We start from the raw sequence: 14,719 nt of genomic DNA, 5'->3' as shown, positions 1-14,719 counted from the left end.
AACTTAAAGCGGGAATATCAAACCTCTAAATCAAACAATATTTGTTTATTTGTTTTTATTTATCTTTAACCATTATTAACACAATTAATACGAAATAAAATCCTTGGTGGCTACCCTACTAACAACAGAATCCAAAATTGTGGTAGTCTTCTCTTCATTTAGACCAATTTTGTATTCCTTCTTAATAGCGTTTAAATCACGAATTTCCTCAAGTGCCCTCAACTCCACTTCTTTTCCTTTAATTTCAGAAATAATGCCACTATCGTCGTCCTCTACAGTCACCACCAACAAGTCTTTACAGTCATCAGTAATCCCAAACTGTTGCAAACTTTTTGTTATGTGTTTAGAAACAGACAAATTGAATAAAATCTCTGTGAAAATCGTTTTTGTGGTGCGACTTTCAGCAATTAGAGCCTTATTTGTCGCTACTACTATTTGAAACGGGTCCACAATCAGTTTTGGATTTATGAAACAACACTCAAGTTGACCTGATATTACTTTTTTACGTAAGTCTGATACATTATCAACATTTCGGAATAAACGAATGTTGATGTTTTTATTTACAAGAGGGTCTAATGCTGTTTTTATCATTTTTTAAATGATAAATAAACCGTAAAACGTGAAATTTATGGGTTAGGTTCGTTAGGTTCTTGACACTGAATTTCGGCCGCGAAGTTCGTATCTGTAGAATCTGCAAGTTGAGAAAAATGATAAGAAGTTTTTAACTGGATAAGCCAAATGCCAAATAATTAAGAAAATTGTGTAGTCTTAATGAGCCACAATAAAAACAAATAAGTTGTTTTTAACAGTGTAGTAAAATACGGAGTGTCAGTCTTATTCTCGTCGGCACGTTGGCAACAAATTTGAATTAATAATTTGGCGACGTTGTTGATTATCAAATTCAAATGTCAGTATGCCATTCATTTTTGACGTATTACCAATAATTCAATGTTGCCACAATAATTTTTTTGTCACAATCATTATTTACACTAATTTACAGTCACTTTAGCAAAAAATTCGCCTCAGTTATCTATCTGTTCTGTGGTTATACTTCTGGGGCATCAAACTACCAAACAACAATCGTTTTCCACACATTTTCGAATCGTACGTAAATAGAAAAATAATACACATATTTTAAAATAACATTTTATTTTCTATTATTCAATTAAACAGTGTCTTGCTCTGTAATAATTAATGTAATATAAAATTGAAATGAAAATGAAAAATGCCTCCAATTGCCTACAGAAATACAAATATTGCATCTTGCTATAGAAATTGACAATTTATTTATTACCTATTAAACTATGTTAAGTTAGATAATTTATTTGGCGCGTCAAGTTTTCTTAAATTCTCATTAGTAAAAAGAATAATTCCAAAGAAGAATAAAATCGACAAGCGGATACATAGTAAAAAACTTAAAACACGAATTTACAAATGGGGTAAAAAATATGTAATTAAACTTTGTAATGTATTAGAAATATATAATTCACAATAATGATGTGCTTACCCATATCTCAAAGGAAGCACAGTTAAAATATTGAGTCTGTATGTACAAAGTATCCAGCTGACAAATCAGCACTATTACACCACTAGTTTTAAAAACTGAACTGTAGCATTCAGTACTGAATGAACCGTTTAACTTAATAAATAAAACTGCAAGAGAGGCTGTGCAAGAACTGACTGATGAGAAAATTGAATGAAACAGTTAAGTTTAATAAATTGTCGGCAGTTATTAGTCCTTTTTTTTGAGCTGATCTTACAAGCAAAGTTCACTAGTACTATACACATCAATCCCGTCGAACAAAAGTTCTCCCTCTGCAACAAAAATAAATCAGATAGTAAAAAATAAACACCAAAATGGCAAGTAACATACGTTATAGTTTTCTTATCTGTCGACTTATTCTCAGGCCTGGCCCTATTCAAAACTTTGAGGAAATCCGACGTCTTGGCCCTCATCCGACTGTGAATGTACGCCTTGGAGCATTTGATGTGATAATGTAGATAATGGCGAAACATGTGAATTAAATCTATTGTGTTGTCCCTCGTGTTCCGCGCCGTATGTCTCGGGAACAGAACAAAAGTGACGTACCCGACGTTATTATCAACTTTCGCGTCGGTGTTTTGCAGCTCTCGGGGGGGCTCCCGGTGGCTGAAAAGCACAGGAGGGGCTGTATGCGACGCCCTCAACCCTTCTTTGAGCTCCTGCATAAACACCTTTCCAATTACGACGTCGTCTTCGTCCCGAAAACGCGTGGAAAAGACGACAGTGACTCGATCCGCCTTCGCTTCAACATACATCGTTTCGTCATCGCGGTAATGAATCACGGCCCGTTTTTGTCCCTCGTCGCCGTTTTCTTGAAAGTCGAAATATTTCTCAAAAACAGAGGCGAAACAGTTGCGTTTCAAAAGACCGATTTTTTTGATGACTTGAGGCCAATCAGACGGGATGTTTTCAAGATCAAATAAAATCGAGACGTTGTATCCGTCTTCAGGGGCGACGAGGAGAGGTCCATATTCGCGTTTGAGAAGTTCGTCGGCGCCGTGTTCCTGGAGTTCTTTGTAGAATTTAAGGGAAATGCTTATCTGGAATGGGGCTGTTTTGGTGTGGTTTTGGACGGGAGTTGGGGCTTACCCTAATTTTGGTTTTGTCTCCGTTTAAGTTTGAAATGTGGTACAAAACACCGTCGAAATCTGACACTGTTATGTCGATAGACTCGTTTTTTAACCTGGAAAAAAGGTTAATAAAACTTGATTTTATTTCAGTGGTTGGGCGGATTTTCCTTATGACAAATATCAACCGAGTTTAGATAATGTTGATAATAAAGTTGCGTCTAAATTTGGCGATAAAAGCCTCACCCCAAAACTACCGGTTGTTTTTTTAATGTAAATAAATGGACTTACCCAGCTTGTGCACTTTTTATTTTCACGGTTAATGTCTCTTCAACTACCCGATTATTTGTTTCGAGCAAAATCATTTTAAATGATTAGAAATTGTGAGTTTTAACTAAAAAAATACATTTACTAGGTCTGACTGTTCATGGGAGGTGCTGCTGGCTGACTGTCTTATCTGTCAGCTGTCATTTTTTTGGGTCGGTAAGTTAGTAGGTCTGCAATTTAGACAGAGCGCTAAACTTGAAAATTTATAAATAAACTGGAGTAAAATGAAACAAAAGCTACTTGTTGTTTTAATCAATGATTTATTAAAATTTATTGCCACTATAAAAATTAATCCTCATCTTCAAGCATGTCGCAAAATTCCGACGCTTTAATATAAGCAACTTTCTGAACATCGATCATCTCTCTTAACAAATTCTTCCAATTTTTGGCAAACTCATACTTACTGTAGCCGACTTTCTTGCTATTGTCATAAAGCTGACACGCTTTTTGGTGAAAATAGACACAACTATCAATCACGTTTTTGCTATTTTCCAGTAGATCATATTCTAAAGATAAAAGATCGTTCTCATTCTGACTCTCTTCCGACTCTCCGGAGTTCACCTCACAGAAATCATTAGCGACTAATTCTTTGACTCGATCAGCGTACCTTAACGTGTTCAACGTGTGATCGACAGACCCCACCGAAGACGAAATCAGCGCAATCATACAAGTCCTTGACTTTTCCCCGATGAAGGAATCTCGGAGGATTTTGGTCAAGATGCTCTCTCTGAAAGGACAATGTTTTCCTTTTTTGCCCAAAGCTCTTATACACTCTTTAAGTGCAAGAAGCGACTTGTTAATATCAGCCCCTTCAAGCCTTGTTTGTTTGTTTGATTTTGAATTATCGGCCCCTCGTTCATTTCCTGCCAAATCAATCAAAGAAAATTTTCCTTCAAGTTGCTTCCCTCCAGCCCTCCTTAAAATAATTTGAAACACTGCATGTGACCTTGACGAGTTAGAATTAGCGGAGGTTTGGCCTGAAGTCCTCTCCAAACTCCCTTTCTTGATCAAGTCCATAATATCGTCGACTTTACCAACCATGCGTTCAGTTAAACCCACCACTTGGACCACCTGTTTGCCATCTTCAAGGACTCTCAAGCGTTGCTTTTTTGCCAAAAGATCATAAGCCACTTTACCGTAAATTTCAAAAAAACTTGCATATACGACCAAGTTTTTGTCTTTATAAGGCGGTTGAGTCAAGAATTTGAAAACATCAGTTGCTACCAAGGCATAAATTCCATTTTTGAAGTTTTGTTGTTTGCCTTTGAACTCGCCTCCCATGGTGTGGGTTTTGCCAGCTCCGGTTTGACCATAGGCAAAACAAGTGGCCATTCCGCCCTCGAAAATTGTCTTAACTAAAGGTTGGGCTGTGAATTTGTAAACTGTCTCATTTGTGCAAGTTTCGTCAAAGACGTAATCGAAACGAAAATGTTGATTATCTAAATATTTGGTCAAATCGACTTTGTGTTTGGGTTCGTGGACAATCATCTGGTTTTTGGTAGGGACAGTAATGACATCAACTTCGTTCCTGTTTTTTTCTCGAGTGTTCAAAGGACGTTTTCTTACACAAACTGTAATTTGGTTTTCCACGACTTGATCGGAGTCTTTTAACGGATGAAACTCGAGAGTACTTTTGAACTCATTTATCATTCTCGCGAACTCGTAATAGGGATTATTCTGTTCCGTGATCCCCATATGATCCCTGATGGACTTCTCCTCTGCCTGTTTCTGCCTCCTTTCATCCCTGCTTTTCGCAATGAGTTCAACTTTTTTCGCCGCTTCTGACTTGAATTCAAATATGGACTCTCGTCGTGATTTTTTAGGTGACTCAGGCGGACTAGGCGAGTCTGCAAGTCAACAATTAGTGACAACAAGTCTTACTAAAATTGAACTTACTTTGTGACGGTACATTGAGGTATTTTGAGGACTTTTGTTTTGGGGAATTGGTCTCTTCTTGTGATTTTTTAGCGGCCGTTTCCTTGTCGTTTAATACATAGGGGAACATTTTTCCTACTGTCAAAAGAGTAAAAGGTGCGTCAAATTTTGGAGCCGAAATCACTCACTTGATTGACGGGAATTGATTGGACGTTGCTAGGGTGTTAAACTTACCTCTGTTATCACTGTATAGGTACTTGTTAAAGAACATTTTGTTATTGTTTAGGACTTGAAAAGGGAAGCTACAAAACGATCGAAAAATACCAAGCGATTTATTGACCAAACTTTGGGGCGGAATTAAATAATAAACTCCCCACTATCACAACCGTTCATGCGTGGAGATTTTTTAAATGCAATTTTTGGACTTATTAAACATGATGGGTTAGTAGCCTAAATAATAATGCATTCTCAAAAAAGAGTTGTGGAATGAATACACGATTGGGAACAAAATTTTTGTTTTCAGGGCTGTGTTTAGACTACAAAGATGAACATACTCAATTAAAAGTGCCCGGCTCAGAGGTGGCGGAGCAAAAGGGGGCACCAAGAAGGTGCCGTTTTAAAGTTTCTCGTTTATATCTCGAAAACGGTGCTTGTTACAAAAAAATACAAAATATATTCTTACAGTTAATTCCAATAAAATTTCTTATAAGATAAGGGTGACAAAAAAAAAGTTATGTTGTGACAACTTGACAAATTATATATCATTTTGTTCGTCTCAGTAAGACAAATCAAATGTACTAAAAAAGAATTCAAAAAGACCACATACTTTCAACTAAATATTTCTTTTCTAATTTAAATGAATTTAAAATACTTTAATTTTAAAAAATCATTACTCAATAACTATTATGCTTTTCTTATCGATTTTCTTCAAATAAAAACCATTCTGAAGGGATGGACTTGTCCTTTAGAATGATATGCAATTTGAAATTGAATATTGGCGAACTTTTCTTCGAACAGCGTTCGAAGAAGTTCGAAGTAAATCGAAATAATTTAAGAAAAACCCTACGAGTAATTTTTTTTCATCATTACCATCGTGTAGAGCATCTCTTTATTAGTTAGGATCCAAATTTTTAAAAGAATATACCGAGTAGTTTTTAAGATATAATTTTTTGAAGTTAAGGTTTGCTAATCAAGCATTGCGCCACATAGGAGAAATGCATGTTAATCTTACTTAAAGTTGCATTTTTATAAAAGTATTTGTTTTAAGACTTTTTTTTTGCTTAAAAAATGGTCAATTGCACCTTCTTTCTTCTAATAATTAGAATAAACAAAAACTGCTTAAAACAAACAAAGAGTACCTGCGTATTAATGAAAGCAAATAAAGAGTTTTTTGTTTTTTGTTCTAAAAATGACCACTGATCGTTGAGCAAAGAGGATCTAGAAGTTTAAGGCACTAGCCTTAAATATAAGGGCAAATCTTTTTCAAATCAAATCACTTTTCATTCATATTCCGACTTGTTCACTTTGTTCTTCAGTATCAAATCGTTTTCCAATCAAATCACTTTTCATTCATATTCCGACTTGTTCACTTTGTTCTAGCTTTCTAAACTTTTTTTTGAAAATGTTCTCAATAAATGCTGCAATTTAGGAGCTTCCTTGTTTCCTTTTCTAATAGCCTGTAGCAAAAAAACTTAGAAACAGAAATAAATAGAGTCAAAGTGCAAAATTTAAACTCTCATAACTTAATTTTTAAAGTTAAAATTTCTTTAACATTTTTTCCATGTTCCTGGTATCTTACCTTATATGGCATTTTTCTCTGGCGCACCCTGTATACCTATGTATTTGTCAAAGTAATTTGTCCTTATCTAAGTACATTTGTATATAAAAGATCTATTGTTATAAAAAAAACTAGGACTATTTCCCTCACAAAATTTAAGCCAATCAAATCTTTCAAATTTCTAAGATTTATCCAATCAGATTCAATAATTCAGCATGTGTGCAAATTGTCGATAATTTGCCCATGACCTAAATTACCGCGAATATGATTGGAGGAATCTCAGAAATTTGGAAGATTTGATTGACATATTTTTTTTGACATAAATTATTATTTCTTTTTAATTTCTCATAATGAATATATTATTTTTGTAAATTTTCTTCGGGAAATAGTCTGCAAAATACCTCTCGTGCATGCCAAATTGATCCTAATTTTGTCTCGTGCACTTCGTGCAAAATTATCGACAGTTTGGCTTGCACTCGAGGTATTACTATTGAATATCTCTCGGAATATCCCATGAGTAGGTATTAGAAAAAAACTGGAAAATCTAGTGATAGGTGTCATAGGAAAATTTATAAAGAATGCAAAAATACAAACATAAAGCATGAAACTTGTGCAAAAATTATTTCTTGATCTTAAAAAATTAAATATAAAGCTTGTTTAGTAAAAATGTTTAAAAAAAATGAATTCTCCATCCATTTCCATCCAACGTCTATCCTAGTCTCTCTTTGATTTATTACTAAAGAAAATAAGATAGGTATATGTACATACTTACATAAAAAAATATAATAATAATATATGTAATTCTAATTTTTAAAATTGTAACTAGTATATACTTATTTATTTCTAAAACTAAAAACATTTGTATGAAATAAATTTCTCTCGCCAATTATATTTCGCAAATTTGTTATATTTTTTTTATAATTTCTTAAGAAATATTAGAAACGCAAAACAGATTTCTTGTTAGCATCCCCCTTAGCATAAAGAGACCCCAAATTGCGCTTCAAATCTCGTTTTTCACTCCTGTTCTTCCCTTGTCTACCAGAGCGCGCCACCAATCCACATGGAGCAAAAATAATTTCGTTTTGAAATCCTAGTTCGATCGCCGTCATCGCCAGGAAACGTTTTAATTAGGCCATAAAAAGCATCTCCCCTCATGTCTGCATTATCAGCCTCTTATTTATTTACATCTATATGAATGAAGAGAGGCACGAACCCTTTCCGAGCCTATTCACACACAAAAACCGGCAGTTTTTCATGCAGAAAGGGGTCGGTCTTTAGGCTTGTTCGGTTTACCTTAGCGGTGACAAGGCTTGAAGAGAGGTAATAAAATGATATTTTAAAAAGAGGGACCGAGTTGTAAAATTTTTATCAATTTTATGGGCGCCAAAATTGGCAGTTACGATTTGATTGACAGGTCAGGTGCGAGCGTTGAATAGTCCTCAAGAAAAATATTCTAATGTAGAAATTTTCGACGAGCGGCAGCTTTGATCGCTTTGTTTGGCACACTTCGCGACAAAAGCATCGTTCACACCCAAATAAATGCAAATAATAAAATGGTCGGATTTTTTTAACTTCCGTGATTTTGGGTGAAAAGTAGCCATCGAGGGTCTTGGTATTGTGTGAGTTTGTAAGAGGATATATCTCTAATCTCATATAAATAAATGTATCAGATAACGAGAAATATTTGCAGATTTTCGATGCAATTGTCCGTGAAATCAGATTTGGAGCAGGATATTTGATATGATTTTTTTTTTCGGTGACCGTATTTAAGAATTTAAAGCCGGGGTAAGCTGGCCAGGTTGAAAAAATCATCGTTTTTGCATTAGGCCTCGTTTTAAATTTCAGCGCAAATTAAGAGTCAAGCGCACATTTAAAATGGACAATTTTAAATTAATTAGTGTAAATTTTCAGTTAAAAGACCCTAATTATATTCGGAACGAGACTTTCTATTAGTATACGATGCAATTTATTGCAAAATATGCTGGTTTGTGTGATTGGAACTTCATAAATGCATGCTATTAATGATCAAATGTCAATATTTCAACTAGGAAGAACGTTTGTTACACAACCCAGAAAAAATAGTAAGCTGGCATTTCATTATTTTACAATTTTTTGGCGTTTGCATTAGCCGTGTTTTGATTTTAGAAATTCCTAATTGAGTAGAAACAAGTGTGCATTAACTATCCTCTCGATAACGGATAATGCAACGGCTATATCGATCCTCTCCGATTTTAATTTAGTGTAATAAAGGCCAGTGGCTATAGAGCCGAGTGTTCATTTACCTCAATATGCATTTTGGATAAAAATCTGATCAGGTTTAGTGATTGCATTAATTTTGAAGCTGAAGAAAGCAGCGTCGAGAATTCAGTTCAGGTGGTACTCCTGTTCTCATTTTCCCATTAGGTGTACATTACACTGAAAGCATTCTCAGGAGCTTAGAGATTCTTTGATAGATCTTCAAAGGAGATATTAGGCCTCTAAGTACGAGATAATGCCCGTATCTTGTTACCTAAAAACTAATACTCTGCTGAATTTTCGATGAATGAGTGATTTTTTCCCGTCAAGTTTATCGAAAATCCCTAATTAACAGCAAGCAAGTGCTCAGGCAAGCCGAGTGTAAATAATAGTCGTGATGTCCTTTGTTGAGTTTCCTGTGCCACCCACCGTTTTCTTGACATGACAAATGGCCTACTTAACATCTTCATACTGTCGGAGAGCACCGCATTGCGGCCAACATCCAGCCTTAAACACCCTAGACCTAAGGACCTAGCTGAGATTTTACGCTACATTATATTTCACACTTTTATACGAGAACTAAACATAATCTTCCTCTATTTTAAAAAGCATTTACGCTTAATATACCGAGACGAATTTCGATCGTCGGAAAATGGGGACGTTAATCTTTTTAGTTTTTCCTTTCTTTCGTTACACACCAATTAAATGGTTTGCAGAATGTAGTTCAAAGAATTCGAGATGGTAAAAGGGACGTTTTGCGGTCGACAATTTCACCAAAAGCGTAAAGCCAAAATGTCAATGCGGACAACATACATCAGTCTGCAGATGGAGACAGATAAAGGCTGTCTGCATGGCTGTATGCCAACGGGAAGTCATTGTTAATTGTTATCTTCTGATGGTCATTAGAACGGCGATTTGTACCTGGGACAAAAGACACAAGCGCAGAAATGGACCAAATTCAGAAAATAACTATACAAAACCAGCATTTTTTTTAATTCAATTTAAAACTTGTAGTGTCCTGGTGGAATTATCCAAAAATAAGATTTTAAAAATGTAAAAATATAATAAAAATACTAAAATTACAGAACGAATAGTTATTTATTATACAAGACGATAAAGAAATTGTTTATCTACGAGTGAAAAGGTTAAGTTTACGAGTGACAAAGTCACGAGTAGACTTTTTTCACGAGTACAGTAGATAAAAATTACTTTATTTCACTAGACGATAAAAGACTACTTTATCTACTGAAATTAGTTGATAAAGCACTCTTTAACACTGAGTACCTACCAAATAAACATTTTTTATTGAAAATTTTAATTTAAAATATAATCTTACAAATAAGATTGAATATAAGTACGTAATTCTGAATATAAATAAATTGGGTTTTTAAATGGAAACTTTTAATAACGAAAGAGAAGAAAGTTTAATTTTCTATAATTTTGACCTTTAAATTAAAAAAATTGTTTTTATAAAATTAAAATTTTAACTTTTAAAATTTGAAATTTTTTTCATTAATTCAAAATTTTATAAAAGTTTCTTCATAGTTTCGACTTTTCAACTTTCAAATTTGAATTTAAAACTCATTTTTTCCATGAATCTTCCGCATCAGATAATATTAATATAATATTATGTTCCAGAGTCGCTATTACAAAATTTGTGGATTTTCTTATAAATGCTGAGTTAGTAAATGAAATATACAGAATAAATTAAAAATAACGCACAAAATTTATCATTTTATAGGTAATTTTTTTAAATATTCGAATAGGTCGATTTTATTTTTTATTTTTTAAAATGTACATTTTCGTTATAACGTCAATGATTTTTAAGTAACAAAGTTATCAGTATTTTTTTAAATGGCAACCAACATTTTTGTTTACTGTTTTTAGTAATATTTTCTTTTAAAAAGACAGAAGAATGACTTGACCTGACCTGTTACCAAAAACAGTCAAAATTGTTGATTGCCATTAAAAAAAATTAATGATGACGTCATTACTCAAAATACAATAACGTCACAAATGTTAAAATACTGTTGAAACGTAGCATTTATAAAAATAAAATCAACCTGTTTGAGGATTTCTTTAAAAAATTACTCATAACAAAAATATAAATTTTGTGGGTTACTTTTGGTTCACTTTGTATACATATTCATAAGTTAAATGTTTTTATTAAAAATGAATTCTTTGAGTAAAAAACGTTCTGATATTCAGGGTGCTTTAGAATTCGCGCCCCAGAGAAAAATGCCAGACCAAGAACATGAGAAAAACATTTAAAAAATTCTATTTATAAAAATTTCAAAACATTTGTGCTTGTGATTTAAATTACGTTTCAACTTAGGATTTTTAGTTGAAAAAAGTTTCAATCTTTATTATGCATATAATTATTAAATGGCAAAAATGATAATGTAGAGAAAAGACATTATAAATATATTAATTTGTATAATATTTTGTATATTTGACCTTGATACAAAGATTTTTAAAACTTTTTTTTTTCTGAAATCTCCAGTAAAGAGTCTAAAATCGGCACTAAAAAAGTTAATTATACTACAATTTTGTGTATTGTGGGTCGTGAACAGTAATAATAACAGTGAAGTCAAATTGTAAACATGAGATAAAGACATATTTATTTACCTCGCCTGACGCCTCGCCAGCCAAACACATTCATAGAATAATAATAATAGAAAAGTAAGATTTTAGTGCCTTGATACATAAATAACTATTTTTAAAAACTACTAATGTTTTTTATTCCTAAAGTTAGGTATAATAAAGTTATAATAAATAGGGATAGCTAAAGTTATAACAAATTGAACAAGATTTTCAATTTTTATTAAATCAAATCAAGATGAGCAATTGTGACAAATTCTAGTTAACTTTACCTCTTGGTCAATCTCTGTGTTCATTCCTGACAACAAATCGCTCCTGTCTGTCCGAACTTTTGTAAAGACTTTATAATCTGCAGTATTTGTAGCCAACTGCCGGTCATTAAAACCGAAATGGAGCACACTTTTTCACTGAATTTGGCCAACAAAGGGTCGGCACGTGTTCTCTTGAAAATTTCAACATTTGCTCAACTGACGTCCACCGTTGAAAATTAAAAGTGACGTCACTGAATTATCTATAATGTGGTGGGTAAAGGACAAGTGAAAAAAAAAACTCGTCCATAAAACCATCACACAATTCGACATGGAGGATTTACGAGCCATTATGGACAATGTAAGTTCGTTGATCTGTCATTATAGCAATTGCACCACAAGATATTTCCAAGGGCTTTAGACCTTTTGAATGTATCAAAAACATATTAAGAGCGCTTTTGTACGTCTGCTTTCATACAAGAGACCGGAAGCCAGAGGTGGCTAGATGTGTGATGGATTAAACAAAAACGACAAAAGCTCGAGATTCAAACGGTAAAATATGACACTGTCGGATTTAGTGCTTGTAAGGCCAATGAATCAAAAAAGAAACATGATGAAAGGAAAGGGTACCTTTTTGCGTCATGTTGGCACTTTTGTGGCCGTCACTGCATCAACAGCTATAATAAACTCATTCGAAACCCTTTCTCAAAACTCGAATAATCACTATTTTGATTTCTCCCTCTCGATCTGAGGATTAAACTGTCCATTTCGCCCCCTTTATAGCGTCATATTACTTCTTCCACCAAATAAAATAAGAATCAAAATAAAATAAAAGCTCGGACAACGTCCAGAACTTTAATCCCAGTTCACTTGATGTGAAATGGAGAGAGATAAGCTGGAGACGGGACGCCGACTAACTTCTCTTTACGTCGTCTCGACGCTTGGCAGCCCCAAAATTCGAAACATGTGCACGATGACAGACTGAAGGGAAATTTATTCAGGGACGGATCGAGCACAGTTCTTGCCCTTATCGGCCGCAGTTATTCGGGACTATGGTCGCTTTATTGGAGATTATGTGACCAAACGGTTAAGTCGAGTGCTAGAGTTTTTCCAAACTTTGGATTGTTTTATTTATGGAGCTTTCGAAAGCCAAACGAGAGTGGAATACTCGAAGACCACAACAAAATTATTTTATTCCGTAAAAATATAACAAATGTGAGTGTTTCAAAACACGCGCCCCTGAGAAAAATTTCAAGTAAGATAAATACTTACCAGGAACATGAAAAAAATATTTAAAAAATTCTGATAATTAAGAAAATTAATATATTTATTTTTTATCAGTTGACATTTTTTATGTCTATTTACTGTTACTGATGATCTTGTTTTTTCATAAATATTTAGTAAATAGACAAAAATTTTGACAATAAAAGCTACAAATCACGTTAAATATAGTTACAATTTAAGATACAGCTTCCTGGTTTCCTCTTCTAATAGTTTGTAGTAAAAAAACTTGGAAAATTATTTTCCCAACAGAAATAAATAGTCAAAGTGCAAAATTTAAACTCTTATAACTTCAAAATTTTTATAGGTAGATTTTTTTTTAATTTTTTTATGTTTTTGATATCTTAGCTTACTGCTCTGGGGCGTAAGTTGACAAATTTTGAGCCAGAAGATAGATATAGATCTATTGGAAGTTGTATCATATTTTTTTAATTAAAATCCTACCAAAAACCCAGAAAAAGCTAAACACAACATTAGGCGTTTGCATTGCATTTTTTTAATTTTTTTTTTATCAAATCTTATAAAGTGTGGGCATTTTTTTTTATATATGACTTTGAAAAAAGAAATTGATAATAAAATTTTTATTTTATTTTATTTTAGTAAGTTTACACATTCATTCAGTTTTAATTTGCTAACTTTTAGAATTCACAAAATTGCCGTAAAGTAAATGAATGGTTTGTAAAGTATCTAAAATAGTCTGTAAAGAACTGCTTTTATAGATTCATCTCTCATTAGTCTACAACGAACGATACGTCAATTCCTATCAGATTATGAAATGTATTTATTTATTTCATACAATTCATCGTGCACAGGATCTTTTAGTTACCTATCTCAATTCAAATTTGAATGCAATTAGTGTACCTACGTATCTGTGTGATTTGGTTGCATAGTACCTCAAATTTTAAATAACTGGAACTATAGTTTTGTAAAAACAGAAAATTGTTGTGCAAAAGTTACAGAATGTTTACAATTGACACTACAACTAACCTAAGAATGCAATTATTGACAGTGGAGCTTCACAATATCTATTATCAACTATCAATAAGTCAAAATTAATAGAAATAGAAATATTTTTTAATGATACTTAAAAACTGTGTCTTTAATCATTATTTTACAAAAAATGAAATCATTATTATTTTGAAACAGAAACGTTTTAAATGAACTTTTCTATCTAAAGATGTTATAATTTTATTAACTAGTAATTTTTTTAAGGTTTTCGATTGGTGCATAACTGAAAAAACATGTCCTAAAAGAATTACTTTTAAGAATCTTGAGAATTTTATGAGCTTATTTCAATTAGAAATACCAAAACTTTGTGATGATCGCATAAATACTTTTTGAATTATTTGAAACTAGTTTTCAGCTTGGTTTGACCTACAGACCGTACCATAAACATATTAGTACCACCCTGTATATTTTTAGATTAAAGGTCAGTTTCATAATTAAAAGGGACTTTAAAGTTAATGTTGGTTTAGAATGTGAAATTTTTGTCAACAAGTCTTAAGCTTATATTGATTGAAACATGTTTCAGGTACTAACTAGTCCCATCTTTAGTCTAAATTGATAATAGAAATACAGTAGAACCCCTCTATAAGGAGAAATCAAGGGGCCAACGTATTTGCTCGTTATAACCGATTTTCGCTATAAACAGTCATGGATAATAAAAGATTCAAACATGTACTGTCCAAATTATTTTATTAAATACGAATATTAAACAAAATACAATATTTAAGAAAAAAATCTGTTATTTTTGTTTGTTTTTTGT

At 32.8% G+C, this 14,719-nt stretch overlaps 3 protein-coding genes across 3 annotated transcripts; all 3 read right to left on the bottom strand.

The window, feature by feature from the left end:
- Positions 1-40: 40 nt before the first annotated feature.
- Positions 41-799, bottom strand: LOC123003872 (EKC/KEOPS complex subunit Tprkb-like). Its single transcript, XM_044396905.1, has one exon. It carries the CDS (start codon positions 589-591, stop codon positions 85-87), a length of 507 nt encoding a protein of 168 aa, XP_044252840.1. The 5' UTR covers positions 592-799; the 3' UTR covers positions 41-84.
- Positions 800-1,132: 333 nt separating this feature from the next.
- Positions 1,133-3,062, bottom strand: LOC123016478 (probable actin-related protein 2/3 complex subunit 2). Its single transcript, XM_044416897.1, has 4 exons — positions 2,902-3,062; positions 2,633-2,726; positions 1,874-2,583; positions 1,133-1,815 (listed from the first exon to the last, which is right to left on the bottom strand). The coding sequence occupies exons 1-4, from the start codon at positions 2,973-2,975 to the stop codon at positions 1,788-1,790; spliced, it is 906 nt and encodes a 301-aa protein (XP_044272832.1). The 5' UTR covers positions 2,976-3,062; the 3' UTR covers positions 1,133-1,787.
- A 115-nt stretch (positions 3,063-3,177) lies between these two features.
- On the bottom strand, positions 3,178-4,997 carry LOC123003707 (kinesin-like protein Klp10A). The gene is made up of 2 exons (XM_044396661.1): positions 4,834-4,997; positions 3,178-4,784 (listed from the first exon to the last, which is right to left on the bottom strand). Exons 1-2 carry the CDS (start codon positions 4,940-4,942, stop codon positions 3,226-3,228), a joined length of 1,668 nt encoding a protein of 555 aa, XP_044252596.1. The 5' UTR covers positions 4,943-4,997; the 3' UTR covers positions 3,178-3,225.
- Positions 4,998-14,719: the final 9,722 nt, after the last annotated feature.

The sequence above is a fragment of the Tribolium madens genome, unplaced genomic scaffold, assembly GCF_015345945.1.
Source record: "Tribolium madens isolate multiple individuals breed KSU strain unplaced genomic scaffold, Tmad_KSU_1.1 Scaffold_1;HRSCAF=32;Tcas5.2_LG8, whole genome shotgun sequence".
Classification (NCBI taxonomy): domain Eukaryota; kingdom Metazoa; phylum Arthropoda; class Insecta; order Coleoptera; family Tenebrionidae; genus Tribolium; species Tribolium madens.
This window is presented reverse-complemented; position numbering and strand designations above follow the sequence as displayed.